Source organism: Bemisia tabaci, chromosome 6, assembly GCF_918797505.1.
Source record: "Bemisia tabaci chromosome 6, PGI_BMITA_v3".
In the NCBI taxonomy this organism is placed as follows: Eukaryota; Metazoa; Arthropoda; class Insecta; order Hemiptera; family Aleyrodidae; genus Bemisia; species Bemisia tabaci.
This window is the reverse complement of record NC_092798.1, coordinates 11082979-11099799: the sequence shown is the minus strand read 5'-3', so window position 1 is coordinate 11099799 and position 16821 is coordinate 11082979. Positions and strand designations below refer to the sequence as shown.

General features: G+C 39.1%; 1 protein-coding gene across 1 annotated transcript; it reads right to left on the bottom strand.

Annotated features, from left to right (window-relative positions):
• Nucleotides 1–1030: 1030 nt before the first annotated feature.
• On the bottom strand, nt 1031–16507 carry LOC140224846 (retinol-binding protein pinta-like). The gene is made up of 4 exons (XM_072301654.1): nt 16378–16507; nt 8975–9255; nt 8003–8492; nt 1031–2243 (listed from the first exon to the last, which is right to left on the bottom strand). The coding sequence occupies exons 2-4, from the start codon at nt 9227–9229 to the stop codon at nt 2101–2103; spliced, it is 888 nt and encodes a 295-aa protein (XP_072157755.1). The 5' UTR covers nt 9230–9255; nt 16378–16507; the 3' UTR covers nt 1031–2100.
• Between the last annotated feature and the right edge of the window lie 314 nt (nt 16508–16821).

The window sequence follows — 16821 nt, the reverse complement described above, 5'->3', positions numbered from 1 at the left end:
GTCCCGAAGCTCCTCTAGCTCCCCTTGGGGGTTAAACGGGGGGGCCCAATTTTAAAAATCGGGGCTCCTTTCCGAATCGCAAATTGATTGCATCCAAATTGAGGAGCAGAACACATTTACATCTTAAGTGACTCCTAAGAGTTCTAATTGACCCCCCTGAACGGCAGAAAGTAACCCCTGAGGAAGGGGGCCTCGCCCCCGCCAAAAATTTCTCAGGATTCCTCTTTGGTCGCAAAATTGACGTCGATTCTCCAGAAAAAGACGGTTTCCCATGTAATCGACCCCGAGGAGCTCAGGGAACATGAAATTTAGAGTCCTCGGGGTCGATTACATGGGAAACCGTCTTTTTCTGGAGAATCGACGTCAATTTTGCGACCAAAGAGGAATCCTGAGAAATTTTTGGCGGGGGCGAGGCCCCCTTCCTCAGGGGTTACTTTCTGCCGTTCAGGGGGGTCAATTAGAACTCTTAGGAGTCACTTAAGATGTAAATGTGTTCTGCTCCTCAATTTGGATGCAATCAATTTGCGATTCGGAAAGGAGCCCCGATTTTTAAAATTGGGCCCCCCCGTTTAACCCCCAAGGGGAGCTAGAGGAGCTTCGGGACCATGAAATTTGGATTTCTCGAGGTCGATTACCTGGGAAACCGTCTTTTTCTGGAGAATTTACGTCAATTTTGAGACCAAAGAGAAATTATGGAGGGGGGTACTGTCCCCCTCTTTAGGGGGTCATTTTTGGGCCTTGGATGGTCCGATTTTGGATTTTTAGGGGTCAATTCCACGTGAAATTTTCCGTGCTTTTCAATTCTGATGCGATCTATCCGCAATTCGGTCGGGAACCGTGACTTTTAGCATCGTGACCCCCCCTTTACCCCCCAAGGGGGGGTGGGGGGGTTTCGGGACCACGAAATTCGGATTCCTTGGGGTCAATTCCCTATTCAACCCCGCGGTCTCCGACTTCGTACGACCTATACCAACCGAGAAAAAGGCCTGGTACGGGTGGTCTGAAACACCCTGTATTTAGCGCTGATATCAACTTCAATGGGACCACCAAAGATGTTTAAAAATCAAACATAACAAAAAATGCATTATTCGTATACATTGCATTTTCTTTAAAATTATACGGAGAACACGGAGAACATATGGAGAATATTAAATTTTGGGACGTTTGTAAGAAAGTTTTAATGAGAGAGGAAGCGTAAATAAGGAACCTACCAATGAGTTGACAAAATATGACCCAAAAAAATCACTGACTGTACAATTTTCTTACCCGTTTGTAACATCCAGTACCTAAAATGGTGCAACTCTGCGTGTGAAAGGACTCTAATTGGACCTACATTGATATCAACGTTTTCAGTACAGCGAGTATTTTGATTTTACCAATTTGAGTGCAAGTCATACTTGCTAAAAGCATGTTTTGACCGTGTTAAGCAGAAAAAACCAAGCCACATCAGCTATTGCTATATTAATTTGGCAAATAAATTTTTTACATAAAAACAGTTAAGCAGATTTTAATGCAAATTACAGTGAATTTTCTGCATAGTGCGTAGAAAAAATCCTAATATTTTCAAAAGAATCCGCACAATGTTTTCTTGTAAAAAATTAAATTACCCAGTTAAATGTGACAATTGCTGATGTACTTAGTTTCTTTCTGCAGAACGCGGTCCATTTACGATCTCATTATGGAAATTATCAATTTTTTGACTGTGTTTTGCGTTAATTTTTTATGGGAAAACATAGAGGGTTATTCAAAAGTCACGCACCACTGGCCATAACTTTAGTTCTAATTAAGATATCGATTTGCGGTTTGTGACGTTTTTCCTCATTATGAGAAGGAAACTTTTTGGGTACTTTCCAGTTTTTGACCCCCTCAGGGGGAGGGGAGACGGGGTGCAACTCAAAAATTTCAGATGACCCCCCCCTCATGGCCAGTGGTGCGTGACTTTTCAATACCCCTGTATTGTGTCTTAATTTTTCGATCGTCTAGTGGTTTATTTTGACGCTCATGATGTATGTTGTCGTCTTCATCAATGAGCACGAAGAATTGTCTTCAGTAAAAGTTATGATATTCATAATTTGCACAGATGTCGGCCCATCGAAGTAATCAGTCAACCTCCAACTTTCTGAAAGAGCCCTGGAGCTCCTCTGGCTTGGCATCGTCTTTTCGCCTGAGTTCCTCGTTCGAGCAAACGGACTCCTGCTTTGCAAACCACCCCGCGTGCTTCTCTAAAAGGCGCACCGTGAAATCTGAAACAAGAGGGAGGTTAATGAAAACGCTTATTGGACCGCGTTCAGCAAAAAGGAACCAAGTCACATCAGCTTTTGCCAAATTTAACCGGGCAATTTAATTTTTTACGTAAGAAAGTTTGTGCGAATTCCTTTGAAGATTTTGAGGACTATGTAGAAAATTCAGTAAAGAGCCTTCTTAAAAATGGGTCGAAATTCGCCCCTTTTTAGGTCCTCAATTTTGCAAACGGGAATTGCGGCAAATTGTTGCATATGATGCCCTAAGTCTCTGGTAAAAATTTCAGCTTGAGTTGAAAAGTGGTTTCGGAGATACGGGGGGGTGAAGTGGGGGAGTTGAGCGGCTGGCGTGCGCTATTTCCGCGGCTGTTCCTCGCCAAATCTTCGTTTTGATGTCACCCATCACGTGTTTTCCTATGTAACTTTTCGCGTACTTTCCATTTCTGACCTTAAAAATTACTTACAACCACTTCTTAAGGCGCAAGGGGGTGAAAGTGGCGGTTGAGCGGTTGGCGGCGCGCTCTTTCCGCAGTTGTTCCTCGCCAAATCTTCGTTTCGATGTCATCCATTACATGTTTTCCTACGTAATTTTTCGCGTAATTTCCATTTCTGGCCTTAAAAATTACTTAAAACCACAATTCAAGAGGCCATGAATTTTTTTCAATTTTTTTCATTTTTTTTTTTTTTTTTTTTTTTTTTTTTTTTAAATTGATTTCGTATTATTCCCTAAGATCTATTCGTGCCGTATATTTTCACGTTTTCTCAGTGTACCTCCCACGTCGCACGAGAAAATATATACGCATGATTTCATCGGAACTTAAATGTTTACACGCCTAAATGATATGCAAAGACGAGCGTTCGTAGAAGGGAGATGGTAGAATAATGGCAGAATCATCAAGTAAAGCTTTAAAGCTTTCATGAGGGGGGGGGGGGGAGAGGCACATTTTTTAAATCAATAACTTGCCATAGCTTTTAATTTTTCATACTTCCCTTGACTTAATTAGAGTGACGATTGGTCTTTTAGCGTGAACGTGTAAATGTATCTGTGGTCATAATATCCTTGAATACGGCGTGTAGGCTGGTAATGGCTGCTTTTAAATAAATAAGCAACGAAGTAAAGGACAGATTTTTTATTAATCAGATTAATGTACTGCCTGGGGCATATCTCAGATTTTTCCCCATATTTGCCATGTCATTTTGGCGTGTAAGCATTTAAGTTCCGATGAAATCATGCGTATATATTTTCTCGTGCGACGTGGGAGGTACACTGAGAAAACGTGAAAATATACGGCACGAATAGATCTTAGGGAATAATACGAAATCAATTAAAAAAAAAAAAAAAAAAAAAAAATTGAAAAAAATTGAAAAAAATTCATGGCCTTTTGAATTGTGGTTTTAAGTAATTTTTAAGGCCAGAAATGGAAAGTACGCGAAAAATTACGTAGGAAAACATGTAATGGATGACATCGAAACGAAGATTTGGCGAGGAACAACTGCGGAAAGAGCGCGCCGCCAACCGCTCAACCGCCACTTTCACCCCCTTGCGCCTTAAGAAGTGGTTGTAAGTAATTTTTAAGGTCAGAAATGGAAAGTACGCGAAAAGTTACATAGGAAAACACGTGAATGGGTGACATCAAAACGAAGATTTGGCGAGGAACAGCCAAGGAAAGAGCGCGCCGCTGGCCGTTCAACCCTATTTTCACCCCCTAGCGCCTTGAAAAGTGGTTGTAAGTAATTTTTAAGGCCAGAAATGGAAAGTACGCGAAAAATTACATAGAAAAACATGTAACGGGTGACATCAAAACGAAGATTTGGCGAGGAACAGCCGCGGAAATAGCGCACGCCAGCCGCTCAACTCCCCCACTTCACCCCCCCGTATCTCCGAAACCACTTTTCAACTCAAGCTGAAATTTTTACCAGAGACTTAGGGCATCATATGCAACAATTTGCCGCAATTCCCGTTTGCAAAATCGAGGACCTAAAAAGGAGCGAATTTTCGACCCATTTTTAACAAGGCTCTTTACACAAAAATACGCACAACCGTTTTCATGCAAAAAATTAAATAGCCCACTTAAATTTGGCAAGAGCTGATTTGGCTTGGGCCCTTTTTGCTTAACTCGGTCTAATCACAATATGTGCTCAATTGGATTGAGTTAAGCGATAGAGACATATTATTTATTTTTCGGACCATTGAAAATAGATCTATGTGCAGTGATGTGGGGCTGCTACTCTATCGACAGCTAAATTATTAAAATACGTAAATCCACTTGCGACGTTATAGGTCTCTGCTGATGTATTCTTTTCTAAGGAACATAACCAAAAATTTTTTAAATAATTTTTGGGATATTTTTCACTTTTCCAAAAATATTCTCAGAAAATCTCGAGGAGTTAATTTTGTTCGGTAACTATTACAAGGACAAAACATAATTGGAGATTTTTAAATGTTGCAATAAAGGTACGCATACTATTTTAATTCCAGCCATCGATAAATTTGGATACGACCATAAAAAAATTAAAGACGGCAATCGACGGTATTGATAGGGAGTAGTGCAAAGATGAAGGATTCCTCAAAAAAACCATCCAAGGTTCCGATAAATTCCATAATCTTTTCTAAGGAGGACGCAGTTTGAGCGCTTTCAATTTTTTACATGCAATACGGACATCCCTTAAGGACGAACAGTTGTATTCAAGCGTTGTTATCAATCTCACCACTTGTCCGATATTTTAATCGAGCACGCTTTATTAAAAAGTATGTGATGATTTCTTATTTCCAAGGCACGCATTATCACTTCTTTTCTGAATTTAAGAAAATGACAGTTTTAGTATTAACTTGTCAAATTCTGGTCTCAAAATTGTTGGTTCCAAATGCAAATTTTTCTTCTTGCTACATTCTCACGGATTGACGCGCTGCTCGTATCGTTGGTGTAAGTGAAACGCAGCAAAAGCGCCTTCAATTTTTCGTACACGCAGCACAGATATCCCTCAAGCACGAATAGTTGCGTTCAAATGTTGTCGTCAATCTCGCTGTCCGTGATATATTTGAATCGAATAACGCGTAAGATTTAATCCGTCACATTTCGGTCTTGGCATAAAATGTAACTTTCCGCCCTTCATTGGCACGAAAATGAACTGAACCGCTTTAGGGTTAGGGTTTTGTGGGAAACTCAAGCGAGTGTTTTCAATTAAAACCCTGAGTCGATGGCTAAGAGACCGCCTATCTGAAAGCTGACAAGTTAACAGAAAAAAGGAAAGGCTCAACCTTTTTTGTAATTTTGAGGATGCGTTTGCAAAAGTTTTCACAAATCACAGCGTCATTACAGCGATCCCATACGAAATTGGATAAAATACTGAAAATATCAGCTTGCTTATTTTATACTGTAGAGTGCGATTAAGTCGCTATCTCTTTAGCAAAATTCTCAATTAGGCGGTATTGTACCTTAACCATCAATATCTAAATTTTTCATTCAAATTTTAAATTTTTTTTCTACAGGCTGATTATTGAAATTGATAGGCAAAGAAAACAAAAGACAAATAAAATAAACGGAAAATGAAGCGGGTGGCTCTTACAGACAGAGAAAGTAAATGATGGAATAGCTAAAGGTTCTCTCGTGGTTTTGACATTATTTATTTAGTCTATCGCTTACCTCCTTTCCCGATTGCAACTACCCGCCTCCTTCAATAGGATCGCTTCATTTTCGGTTATAGGACATTTCGTCAACGATTTTTTGTCCGCGCACCCTGTGTTTTCTAGTAATTTACGTCCACGCGTTTTTTTCGGCACGGGAGTTTTGGTCCACGTGCCACACAGAAAAAAAATAGATGGTGCTGACGGACAGAATCTTCTGTTGACAGGGCTCCTGCAGTTTTTTTGTTACGCTTACAGAATTTTTCTGTTGTGAGAACAGAACTTCGGTCGTGGGAACGGGAGTACTCAGTCTTCAAAACGGAAGCTTCTGTGACTGTTACGAAAGAAATGCAGGAGCCCTGTGAACAGAAGTATTTTTTTCAGTGCAGTTGAGACCCAAAGTTAATTGGCCCACATGTAAATACAAATGACAATTGCTCACGATGTTTTCGGATGAAAAATATATAATGTCCTGGGAGAATGAGGGTTTGCTTGTTTTTTTTTGTTTTGTCTATTTGGTCCAACGGAGAATAATATATAGTTGAGAGTTTTGGTAAAAATGGGGGAGTGTCAATTCCATGAGACAAAATTCACTAAAACCCTCTATACCTCTTTGGTGTAACAGAACTTAATTATCTTTGAAGAAATTTCCACCTTGTAATACCTGAACCAAATAAACCTCTATATTTGCCTCAGCTAAAGACTCTTAGATTTGCCTGTGTACGATAAGTATCTTGATTTATTTTGCAAGGAAAGATCTGTACTTTTAAAGGATGCCTGTCATTCTTAATACGTTCAATTTCGTATACGTGCACACCTCTGTTGTGAAATGGTTGCTTCAGGCGCCGCCGCACGGCGGCGGGCGGCCAGCGCAAAACGCGCATTGGCGCCTACAAACCTAAGTGGATACTTCAAGCATTGTGCAATGCGTGAAGTATCCACTTAGGTTTGTAGGCGCCAGTGAGCCTCTCGCGCTGGCAGCACACGCCGCTCCGCTCTGTTAGGCTTTAATATTTATACTCGCATAGTCAGCGTTTTTTAACTCATGATTTTGAAATGTTAGCACACTCTGCATTGATTATTCTCATTTAAATTGATGGGAAAAAATATGTATCAATTTATCAAAGGAGAATAATAATATAATGTGTGTTTTTTTAAATATTGGTGGTTCCGTGTCAAATTTAATGATTTCCAAAGCACTTTAATTTTTTCTTTTACATTTTGTGCTTTTATTGTGCTGCAGCGAGGTGTACGCGCAACGAAACGCTCAAAATTTGACGTATTTGACTCTAAAAGATCGATGTTCAAATGGATTAAAACTAAAGATTGCGTGCTTCTTGGTTTTTTCCCTCTTTTATTCATTTTTGCAGTTTCTGTCGGCACAACTGCGGCTCATTGAGATTAATGTCGCTTGGAAAAGGTTTTACAAATATTTGTCACGTTTTAAAAATATAAATGTTTTCAAAATGAAGTAATAATTTCGTAAAGAAAAAATAAAAAAAAGTACCTATACATATATAAGGTATATTGTACATTCAATATTTTAAGGATAGAAATAAAACCAAATATTCACCAATGACAATTCAAAAAGATGATTCAAAAGGAGAGAGTAATAACATTTCATTTAGAAAATGAGCAACCATAACAACACCTCCTTCTCTCTCAATTTCTCATTTCCATATTGTCAATATAATTTTACATACCGACCAAAATATAACGCTTGGACCAAGTCACTGTTGCTTATTTTACGTGTGGGCGTAAACTACTGGACAAAAAAGGTGCGCGGACAAAAAATCGTTGACAAAATGTCCTGAAACCCCATTTTCCCTCTATCCGCTTTGTCTGCCGCTTTGTTTATCCTACTCAAAAAATGTCCGTTCCGGTCTCAGGGGCCGAAAGTTCCAGGTGCTGGAGCCGTAGCTTTCACTGTTTCGGGTCCTACATTCTGAACTTTCGGCCTCAGATCCGTAACGCGGACGGTACCTATGTATTTTTTTTTTTTTTTTTTTTTTTTTTTTTTTTTTTTTTTTTTTTTTTCCCAGTAAAATTTCAGTAATTAGTCCGCTGGCCGTGTAATCGTCTATGAGAAAAGAGACCTTTGCCCACGGAGACAAAATGAGTGGAAATAGAAACTCACCGTCGTATTCCTTGATACTGGGCCCGTTACCACCGAACTCTTTCGCGAGTACACCCTCGTCCACATACTCACACTCGAGTAACTCCGATGCTTCCTCGTGGACATATATCCTGTTCGCGATCTTCTCCGGCAGGTAGTTCTTGAACATGTTCACCACTTTGTTTATGAAGCTGGGGGCGTTGATGACGTTGAAAGAGACGACGCGCTCCGTGTACGCGTTGACGTAGACGTCGACGATTTGCGGGATCCGCGTCAGACCTCTGAGGAAGTGCATGTAGTGGAGGTGCCGGCAGTCCGTGACGGCGACGTAGTTGGTGTGACGGTCCTTCTCCAGGTACATGGCGTCCGTCACCATGAACATCCGCTTGGCGAGGGCGTCAACGTCGAAGATGCTCGGGTCTTCGCCGGGCGCGAAGTGGAGGATTCGGGCGCCGGATTTGGTGAGCTTGCTCGAGATTGACAAGTTGTAGGATTTACCGGCGAGGATGACCTATTAATTATAAATAAATCAAATATAAAATGATAAATAATCTCGAAAGAGTACCGCAAAAAAGTCAAGTTGACTTAACATTCTAGATTTAAAAAAAGTACGCAAGAACTACCCGTCACAGCAGTAACTTTAGCAGTGCGAAGATGTGAAACTAACTGTACTGGGGGGGGGGGGGGGGGTACTTCAGTTTGGCAGCTGAAGAAACGGGCACAAAAAGAAACCCCACTCAAGGGGTTGTTGGGGGGGGGGGGGGGGGGGGGCTCATGAGCTCTAAAATAGGTTTCCGAAAATGTTTGAAAAGGAGACTGGGAGAAGCTTGGTGAAATACGGTCAGCTGTTTGCAAGGAGGTCGTCTCAATTTATACGTCGGGGGGGGGGGGGGGTTGTTCGGGCCAAAACTAAAATATTTTTCCTAATGCCCCAAAAATTGATGTAAACCTCTCTTTTTAAACCTTACCCTCTTTTAGTTAAAAGTTTCATACCTCTGGATCCGCAGGGTTCCTATTTTTGAGAAATTGGGGATATTTGTTTCTGTAGCTGAAATAGCCGTCCAGTTTGGATTTTGTCTTCTCAAGGCTGAGCTTGCACTGACACAGGAATGTGGCTAGCCACTCTTCGTCATCCACGTTGGGAAGGTGAGGTTGTTTGGCGAGCCATTCTTTGAGGTGCTGGACCCCCTCCTTTATCCGTTGTGAGGTCACATCTGTGTCTTCTATTACTTCTGCTACAGGAGACATGGCTCTCTAATCTATTCCTGAAACACCTGCGGACAAATGAGACAAATCGGAGTCGGGATTGAGTACGCTGAGAGCAGCAAATGCGTATTGCTTTCAAGTTACTTCAAAAAGTACATCAGTAAAAACGATTAGAAATCTGGTAAAACTTACAAAATTCTGAGAAATTTTCAAAAGCTTTATTACATTTAACGATGCAAGCATGCACGGAAAAAAACTATATAGTGCTGAGCACTAACTGTTTAGGTCAAATGGAGCCAGCTAGTTTGGCAGTAGCGCTGAGACCTACAGTTTGTAGGGCTGGGCCCTAAAGTTTTAGGGCTCAGCGCTACTGCCAAACTAGCTGGCTCTATTGGATCACAGATAACAGATAGTGATCAGCGCTATATCGTTTTTTCCGTGTGGGCAAAACTAAGGGAGGGTGGGGGTTGCCCAAGGAGCCCCCTTTGGAACCGATGAAGTCCCCCCCGAATCCCTTTTTTTTGGAGCTGGCGGAGTCCCGTAGAATTCCACCGATAAAATGTATTTCTGTGACCCCCAAGACCTCAATTACTGAGGTGCCCTTCTGCTCTTCTTACAAAAAGTTCCTTGTTCCACCTATGGGTGCAAACAATTTCTTGGTAAGTCTCTAACGCTTGTAGAATTAGTGTCAGTTATTTTCATCCATTCATGATGAAATTATTTATTGTTCATATGTCACTGACAAATTCCGATAGCGGAGAAACTATGCGAAACTGTTGTTATCTCCTAAAATTACTCTGCCTTCAAATTTGTTTGGGTGAAAACTTTCTGAAAAGTTTCTCCAAATACATTCAACGTAAATGGCAAGGATTAGAATGCAGGATTTCGGAAAAATAAAAATATCATCCCACTAAGAAGGTGACAAATAAATCTAGTAGACTTAATGATGACAAACAGCTTCACTGCAAAATGATGGCTGGCGGATGTATAAAATCATGATGTATTGTATTGATAAAAAAGGAAATTGTATAAGGGATCATGGATGTGAAGTACACCGAACATTTCTTCTCCACGGGTGTTTCTAATAAATGCCACAGTTAATGAAAATGGGAAGAAATGCTGGGTGATATATAGGGTTTATTTTATACCTGAACTATTGTAACGAGATATATGTGGAGCAAAAGAAAGACCGTTTGAAATCATGACACTTTAATGAGTGTACACAACATACATTAGACCATAGCACAAAGTTTTTCACGCAAATTTTCAGATGCAGAGGGTGGAGCCTAAATTTTTCAGTTTTTGAAAAATAATTTGAAAAATCACACAAATAACAAAAAAAGTCTAGAAATGATGAAATTTCAACTTTGTTTTTTTTCCCCCTTGGAGATGAGGATGACAATACTTTCTCTACCCTAGGGTAGCGAAAAAGTAAAAAACTACGTGTAGAGGGTCTTCATTATGCAGAGGCCGAGAGAAAGAAAGAGAGAGGAGTGAAATATATTACGCAACAAGATGCACAGTAATTAAATCAGTCACAATTGCTATCCGTTTGGCAACAGCTTCAGCTTATGCGTTTTGGTTAATAATGGGCTCCCCCTTACTCTCTCACCCTGCCGTATTATTAGACCCGGATATTTTACCTTATTAATATTCGCAGAAAATTAGCGAAGTGTCGCGGAGTTTTTTCTAGTCTGTTCCATAATTTTGATGAATACAGGAATGCCGGCAGGAGTCTGATATTTTCGTCTTTGGTCCTCTACTCTATTAGCGAATGCTGCGTTATTCATATTATTTAATTAAGTAACCGGGTAATCCCGGAGCATAGTTAAATATTTCGTCGCTATTTGAGCTATTAAAAAAAATCGCTGAATATTCGTTGTGTTTCCAGCGCACATTATCTTTCAAGCGTCAGGGCGTGTCTTCATTTTGACGTGATCTCTAAGAAGCACAAAGTTATAAGTACATATGAGAATAATGTTTATATTACTTATTTTTTTTTTTAAATTTTAAAAACATTTCTTCAACTTAAAGAAATTGCCTGAGGCTCATTTTTTTCATTTACAGAAAAAAATACATTACTATAAGAATAATTATTTGAATAAAACAATATATTTCAATTTAAATGAGTTTTTTTCAAAAAACAAAAAATAACTAATTAAATTCATCGATGCTAAAATCACATTAATTTAGATTCATGAAAACTTCTTTCACTCGAAAATGCATTTATTTTTATGCCCGTTTGTTTCGAAAACTGGTCTCTCTTTTTCTGCACGATTGTCCCGTGTATTCTGAAAAAAATAAAGATAAAATGTAAGAGCATAGAAAAACCAAGAATCGCAAATAAGGAGAAAATGAATCGTTATAATATCAAATGGCATTGACATTTATAAATCAATGCATTCTGTTTCGCAAAAGTTGGAAGTCACGTTTGTAGCAATTGTTTCGTTACAACGAGCACAAATCGGAAGATTAAAATTCAAATTAAATTCTTATCCTTTCTTGGCTCTAAGTTACGATTAAGGCATACCAACAAAATTGACTTGACTCTATCGCATTGGGTAAAAAGAGATATGTCTTGTGTGTAAAAAATTGACCGAAAATCGAAGTAAAGACTTTTATGTAGCCATATCAGCGAATGAAGTTTTCCCGTAATAAAAATTCAGCGTAAATCTTTGATAGTAGAATGGAATTAAACCGGAACTATGAACTAGACTAGATTTTTCAAGAGAGAGCTACTATTTCAGGCTCACCATTAAAACCACATTTCTGCATAGGAAATTAATGTCACATTGGTTTTCTCAAAAATAAGCCAGAAATACTAGTCCCTTATTCAAAAATATGGGCCAAGTAATGAGAACGTTTGGATGCAACTATTCTTGCTGTAGAAAGGTGAATTTTTTATAAAAAAAAAAAAAAAAAAAAAAAAAATGGAGGGCGCTCTGGAGGGACCGATAACGGAGGACGCTCTGTGGACTGATTATTGAAATTGATAGACAAGGCACTAGAAAAAAAGAACATAAGGAGTATGGAGCGATCATATTGGTTGAAATGTGTGGTTCTTATAGACTAAGGGAGAAAATTATGGACTAACTGTCGGATTTCTCGTGGGTTGCCGTTAGTTAGTCTATTACCTACTGCCTGTGTCCATTGCAACCACCCGCTCCCACCAACAGGATCTCTCCATACTCTTTCATTCTTCTTTATCTATAGCTTTGTCTATCAATTTCAATAATCAGCCTGCAACTAAACGCCTTTTTCTCTATACACTCACTATCACACGACACAATCGGAGTGGCTTCATTACATTTCAGCAGAAAAATGTCCACGGTCGAGGTAATACCAACAAAACATTCCCACAGCCACAGCGGGAGTAATTTACGCAAGAAATCAGTGTGCAAGGAATAAATGAACATGCTCGAATTTATCAAAAGCAAAGTACCTACGGAGTTTTCAGTAAAAATAAATGCACTTCTAATAATTTTAATTAGCTTCAACCGCGAATTCCAATTATCGCAAACGGCGAAAGTTGCCCGCCCTCGCGCACCACTGAAAGCGCCTTCAACATCGTAGAAATACTTCAAACGCTACACTGATACATGCATAGTCCTGATGTGCAAATCGCCTACTTTGCGCCTGCTGAAGTGTTTTAAGGTGTACGCACCGTTCACTCGCAATCCACCGCCTTCTTTCCGAATCTAAGGAGCGCTAAGTGAAAAACTATGTCTTTATAGATGAACAGGTGTTAGATGTATATTTTAACGTTAAAAATGTTACGAAATTTTCCTTGAGCCGCTAGAAAGATTCACAAAAAATTGCAGCTTATCGCGAGTGAGTAAGTATAAATTGTCGAGTGAGGCATTGTAACGTTGCAATAGACTGACAGTGTGTGATTTAAATCAATGGATCATTCCTTCCTTCCTCAAAATTTTACGTACGGAGTAGGCGGCGCAACAAAAAGTTTGGGAACCAAATTCTGAGTATGATATTAACATGTGCATTGAACACTGATTAATCGGATCTGTACTCATACACATCATGACGTCATTATTGAATTTACCATTTGACGTATGCTAATCATAAGTGTGTAGTAAACTCTGCTCTACAAGCTGATTTCTGAGCTTTGCGTCGGTTAGAACAATTGGACTGCATTTTGCAATTTGGAACTATGGATTCTGGCTCATCTGAAAAAACCCTGATGTGCATAGGGAAACCAATGACACATATGTTGTTTTTAAACCGGGCCAGAATTTATAGTTCCAAATTGCAAAATGCAGTCCCATTGAGGGGCTTCGAGGACAAAGCGCATAAGTACAGTTTTTCCTATTTCGAGAATTACGACGTATGTGAAGTTTCGAAATTGCATGGTTCTAACGGCGGAGAGAAAGTTCAAACTGACTTTTTGATGCTTAAAAATTGGAATTTGGGTGGCGAATTTTTCACATAATATGCATGAAGACTAGTTTACTTGAAATTATCAATATTTCAATTTTTTCAAAAACTTCACTAATGCACTTTGTCCTCAAATCCCCTCAATGGACCACTAGACAAGGTACGAATTTTAGCATTCTAATACATGTTTCTGAACCAAAATTTCACGTAGAACACGATTCGCGCAACAAAAGTTACTGAAACTAACTCTTAGCGAAGATATTAACGTTTTTATCTCACATCAGTTACGAGGAATTTGAACTGGCCGCCCACAAGAAACTCAAAGCTCTACGTGAGTCAAATCGCGCACTACAATGGTTTCAGCAAGCTTCTCAATCGAGCAATGTTCATTTCCCACCATGTGTTGTTCAAACTATAAGCAATTTGCTATAGCTGAGCCAAAGCGTCAAGACTGAGGTTGCCAGATTTTTATATCGCTGAGACGTTTATGATAACGTTTAGCGGGTGATGTGAATCACGTAGAGCATTGAGTTTTCATAAGCGGGTGGTTTCAATTCACGCATCAAGAATCATTAAATATCTTCGTAAGGAGTTAATTTCGGTAATTTTCGTTGTGTGTATCGTGTTCTACGTGAAATTTTGGTTGAGAAACATGTATCAGAATGCTGAAATTCGTATCTTGTCTAGTGGTCCATTGCCTAAAATCAAAATAATTGAGATTCATGCTGTTTTTAGCAACGAAAATGTTGGTACACTCGGGCACCATGTCTGTCCACGGACTAGTATGACATCATCTCCGTAACCTTGGGGAGAAATATCTTTTCCGTGAGGAAAAACTTTTTTATGGGGATTTTTTGTAACGCGTGGAGAAACGTTTTTCCAAAGCGGGAAAGCATATTTTTGTTTGACCGATATGTTTTTCTTGTGCGAGAGGAAAGCCTTTTTTCTCTCCTGAGAAATATATTTCTCCTCTCGTAAAATACACTTTTTCCCACCCTAAAAAAGCCCCACCCCTGATAAAATATTTTCTATGCTCTTCTAAAAAATAATTCTCTACTCGTAAAAAAGTTTCTCCGCCTATAAATAAAATAATTTCTTCCGGGGAAAAATTTTCCTCACCAGGGTTACGGTAATGATGGCATGGATCCACTGTTCCTCCAAGACAAAGCCATAGCTTTAATATCTTATCGTTTATTTTGTTGTAGTTTTAAGTCCTTTAATATCTTAACTTTCTATAATCTATGATATTTATGAAAACTAATATTGTAAGACAAATCTCTGATTGTTCAGTTCTCATTTTACAAATATTTTCGGATGACACCTGTCTTCGATAAAGGAACAACAGATTCTCAAGCGATTATACACTTTTGATACTTTCTCTCATCATTTTAACTGGCTATTTTGCTTCAAATTGTGTATTTCATTAAAGAATGTAAACATATATTTTTCTCTTACCTGACAGTTCATTTTTTTGCGGAAAGTGTCTTGACAACTTGTTTAGCCTGCAGGAGAGATGGATATCCCGGAATCGCATGATGATAGGTAAATCTGGGAAGGATCCGCAAACCTTTTCAAACACTCAACGCACACTTAACGCTCACAGACACATTTTTGATACACATAATTAAACATTTTACCGGAATGCAGTTTTTTTTATTACCCTTGAAGCCCAGTTTCAGTGACTTTGCGAGCGGTCAGGAATATCTCTCAGTGTTATCATTACAGATGCGTCTGATAATGAGCTGTGAATAATTATATTGACACGCTGACAACAGCGGAACTCAAACTTAAGCACGAAGATGAAATTTTGACATAATGCTACAAGATACTTCGATATCTTATGCCTGGATGCATTTTAAGAGAGTTCCTCGGTTCCAAAACGACCCCTTCCCCTCCATTTTTGTCATGCTTGAAACTTCTGTGAGTAAGAATTCCTGCAAATTCTTCTATTTACCAAAATTTGTGATCAGATGGTGTCATGAATTGCCCATCAAATCAGAATTTTATCCAGAAAGCGTACCCTATGACAGAAGTGTCTCAACTTCAAAGTTTGAACTGGATGCTCGTTTTTTGTTTTGAGAGAACGAAAAGTAGATTGTCAAAAACATAAAGCATTTGTTTCATTGCATGTAATGTTTTTGCCGTCGAATTACTGCACCATCATCTCTTAAAGAATCCTACTGTTTATGTATTTGTTCAATTTTTTCTTTAATTTTTTCATTTTTCTATAATTGTGGAAAGCCCTTTTGAGAGTCTTTTTAATCATCGATCTTTACTTATGTGAAGTGTATAACTATCACATACAATTTTTTTTAGCTTCTCATTCAATATTACTCACGCAAGTAGTACTGGTATTTCGACGGTGAAACTACCAAACCACGTTTCTTGGTTGCGGCGTTTAAAAATCTCAGCTTCCGAATTATTTTTTTACAGGTCAACAAATCAACATCTTTACTTGAAGTTTTCAAAAAATTTTCTCCACACAGAGAAGAAAAATCACGGCAGTTTTTAAACATTCCCGTTGAGAAGTTTTCTATTCAAAAAATAAAATATGACAGAAAGTCAGCAACGTCGCAAACAGTGATACATTATTTTGCAGTTTCACCGTCGCGCCGATTCAAATTTTTTTAAAGAATACTCCTCTTGAGGTTTTATTTCCACCAAAGAAAAATTTCAATTATTAGAATCTGACTGCAATTAGAGAAGGAGATTAACACTACACACGTGTCTAACTATTTAAGCTAGCTTTTCACTTACTTAAGTTCTATATCGAACCGACGAAATAAAAATAAACAGACCTTAACTCCGAAATACACGGTACCGACGTGTTACAACCTCAATGAAAAGGAAACTGAGCCAAGAAAACCAGTCATCCTAGGAGGAAAATGCGGGAATAATCAACGCCTTGAGTGATAAACAATTTGGTTATGCGACTCCGATGCTAAAACCAGGGCGGCCCGTTCATCCTATTTTAATCGAAGAAACGTTAAAAATGCACGTTGTTCTGACCCACGAAGCTGTAAAAAAAAGGGCTGATTTTTTTTTATCTCAGATCTGCCAGCTGTATCTGAGAGAGGCTTTTGTGACCTTGGGTGTGAACGTCAGTTCAACAACTTTTCATGGGCAAGGCTGATCGCCGGTAGTTGCGTCTTGCGTATCAAAGGAGAGGTGAGATCATAGAGGTGGGCGGTGGACAGATGGACATCGAAGGGAGAGGTGGAGAGAGAGGAGGGAAGAAAGGC

Excerpts from the sequence above, each read along its gene's own strand:
- LOC140224846 (XM_072301654.1), bottom strand. The coding sequence starts at position 9,229 with ATGTCTCCTGTAGCAGAAGTAATAGAAGACACAGATGTGACCTCACAA. Across the intron at positions 8,493-8,974 it reads GGAACCCTGCGGATCCAGAG|GTCATCCTCGCCGGTAAATC; the intron begins GTATGAAACTTT and ends TATAATTAATAG. Across the intron at positions 2,244-8,002 it reads CAGTATCAAGGAATACGACG|ATTTCACGGTGCGCCTTTTA; the intron begins GTGAGTTTCTAT and ends CTCTTGTTTCAG.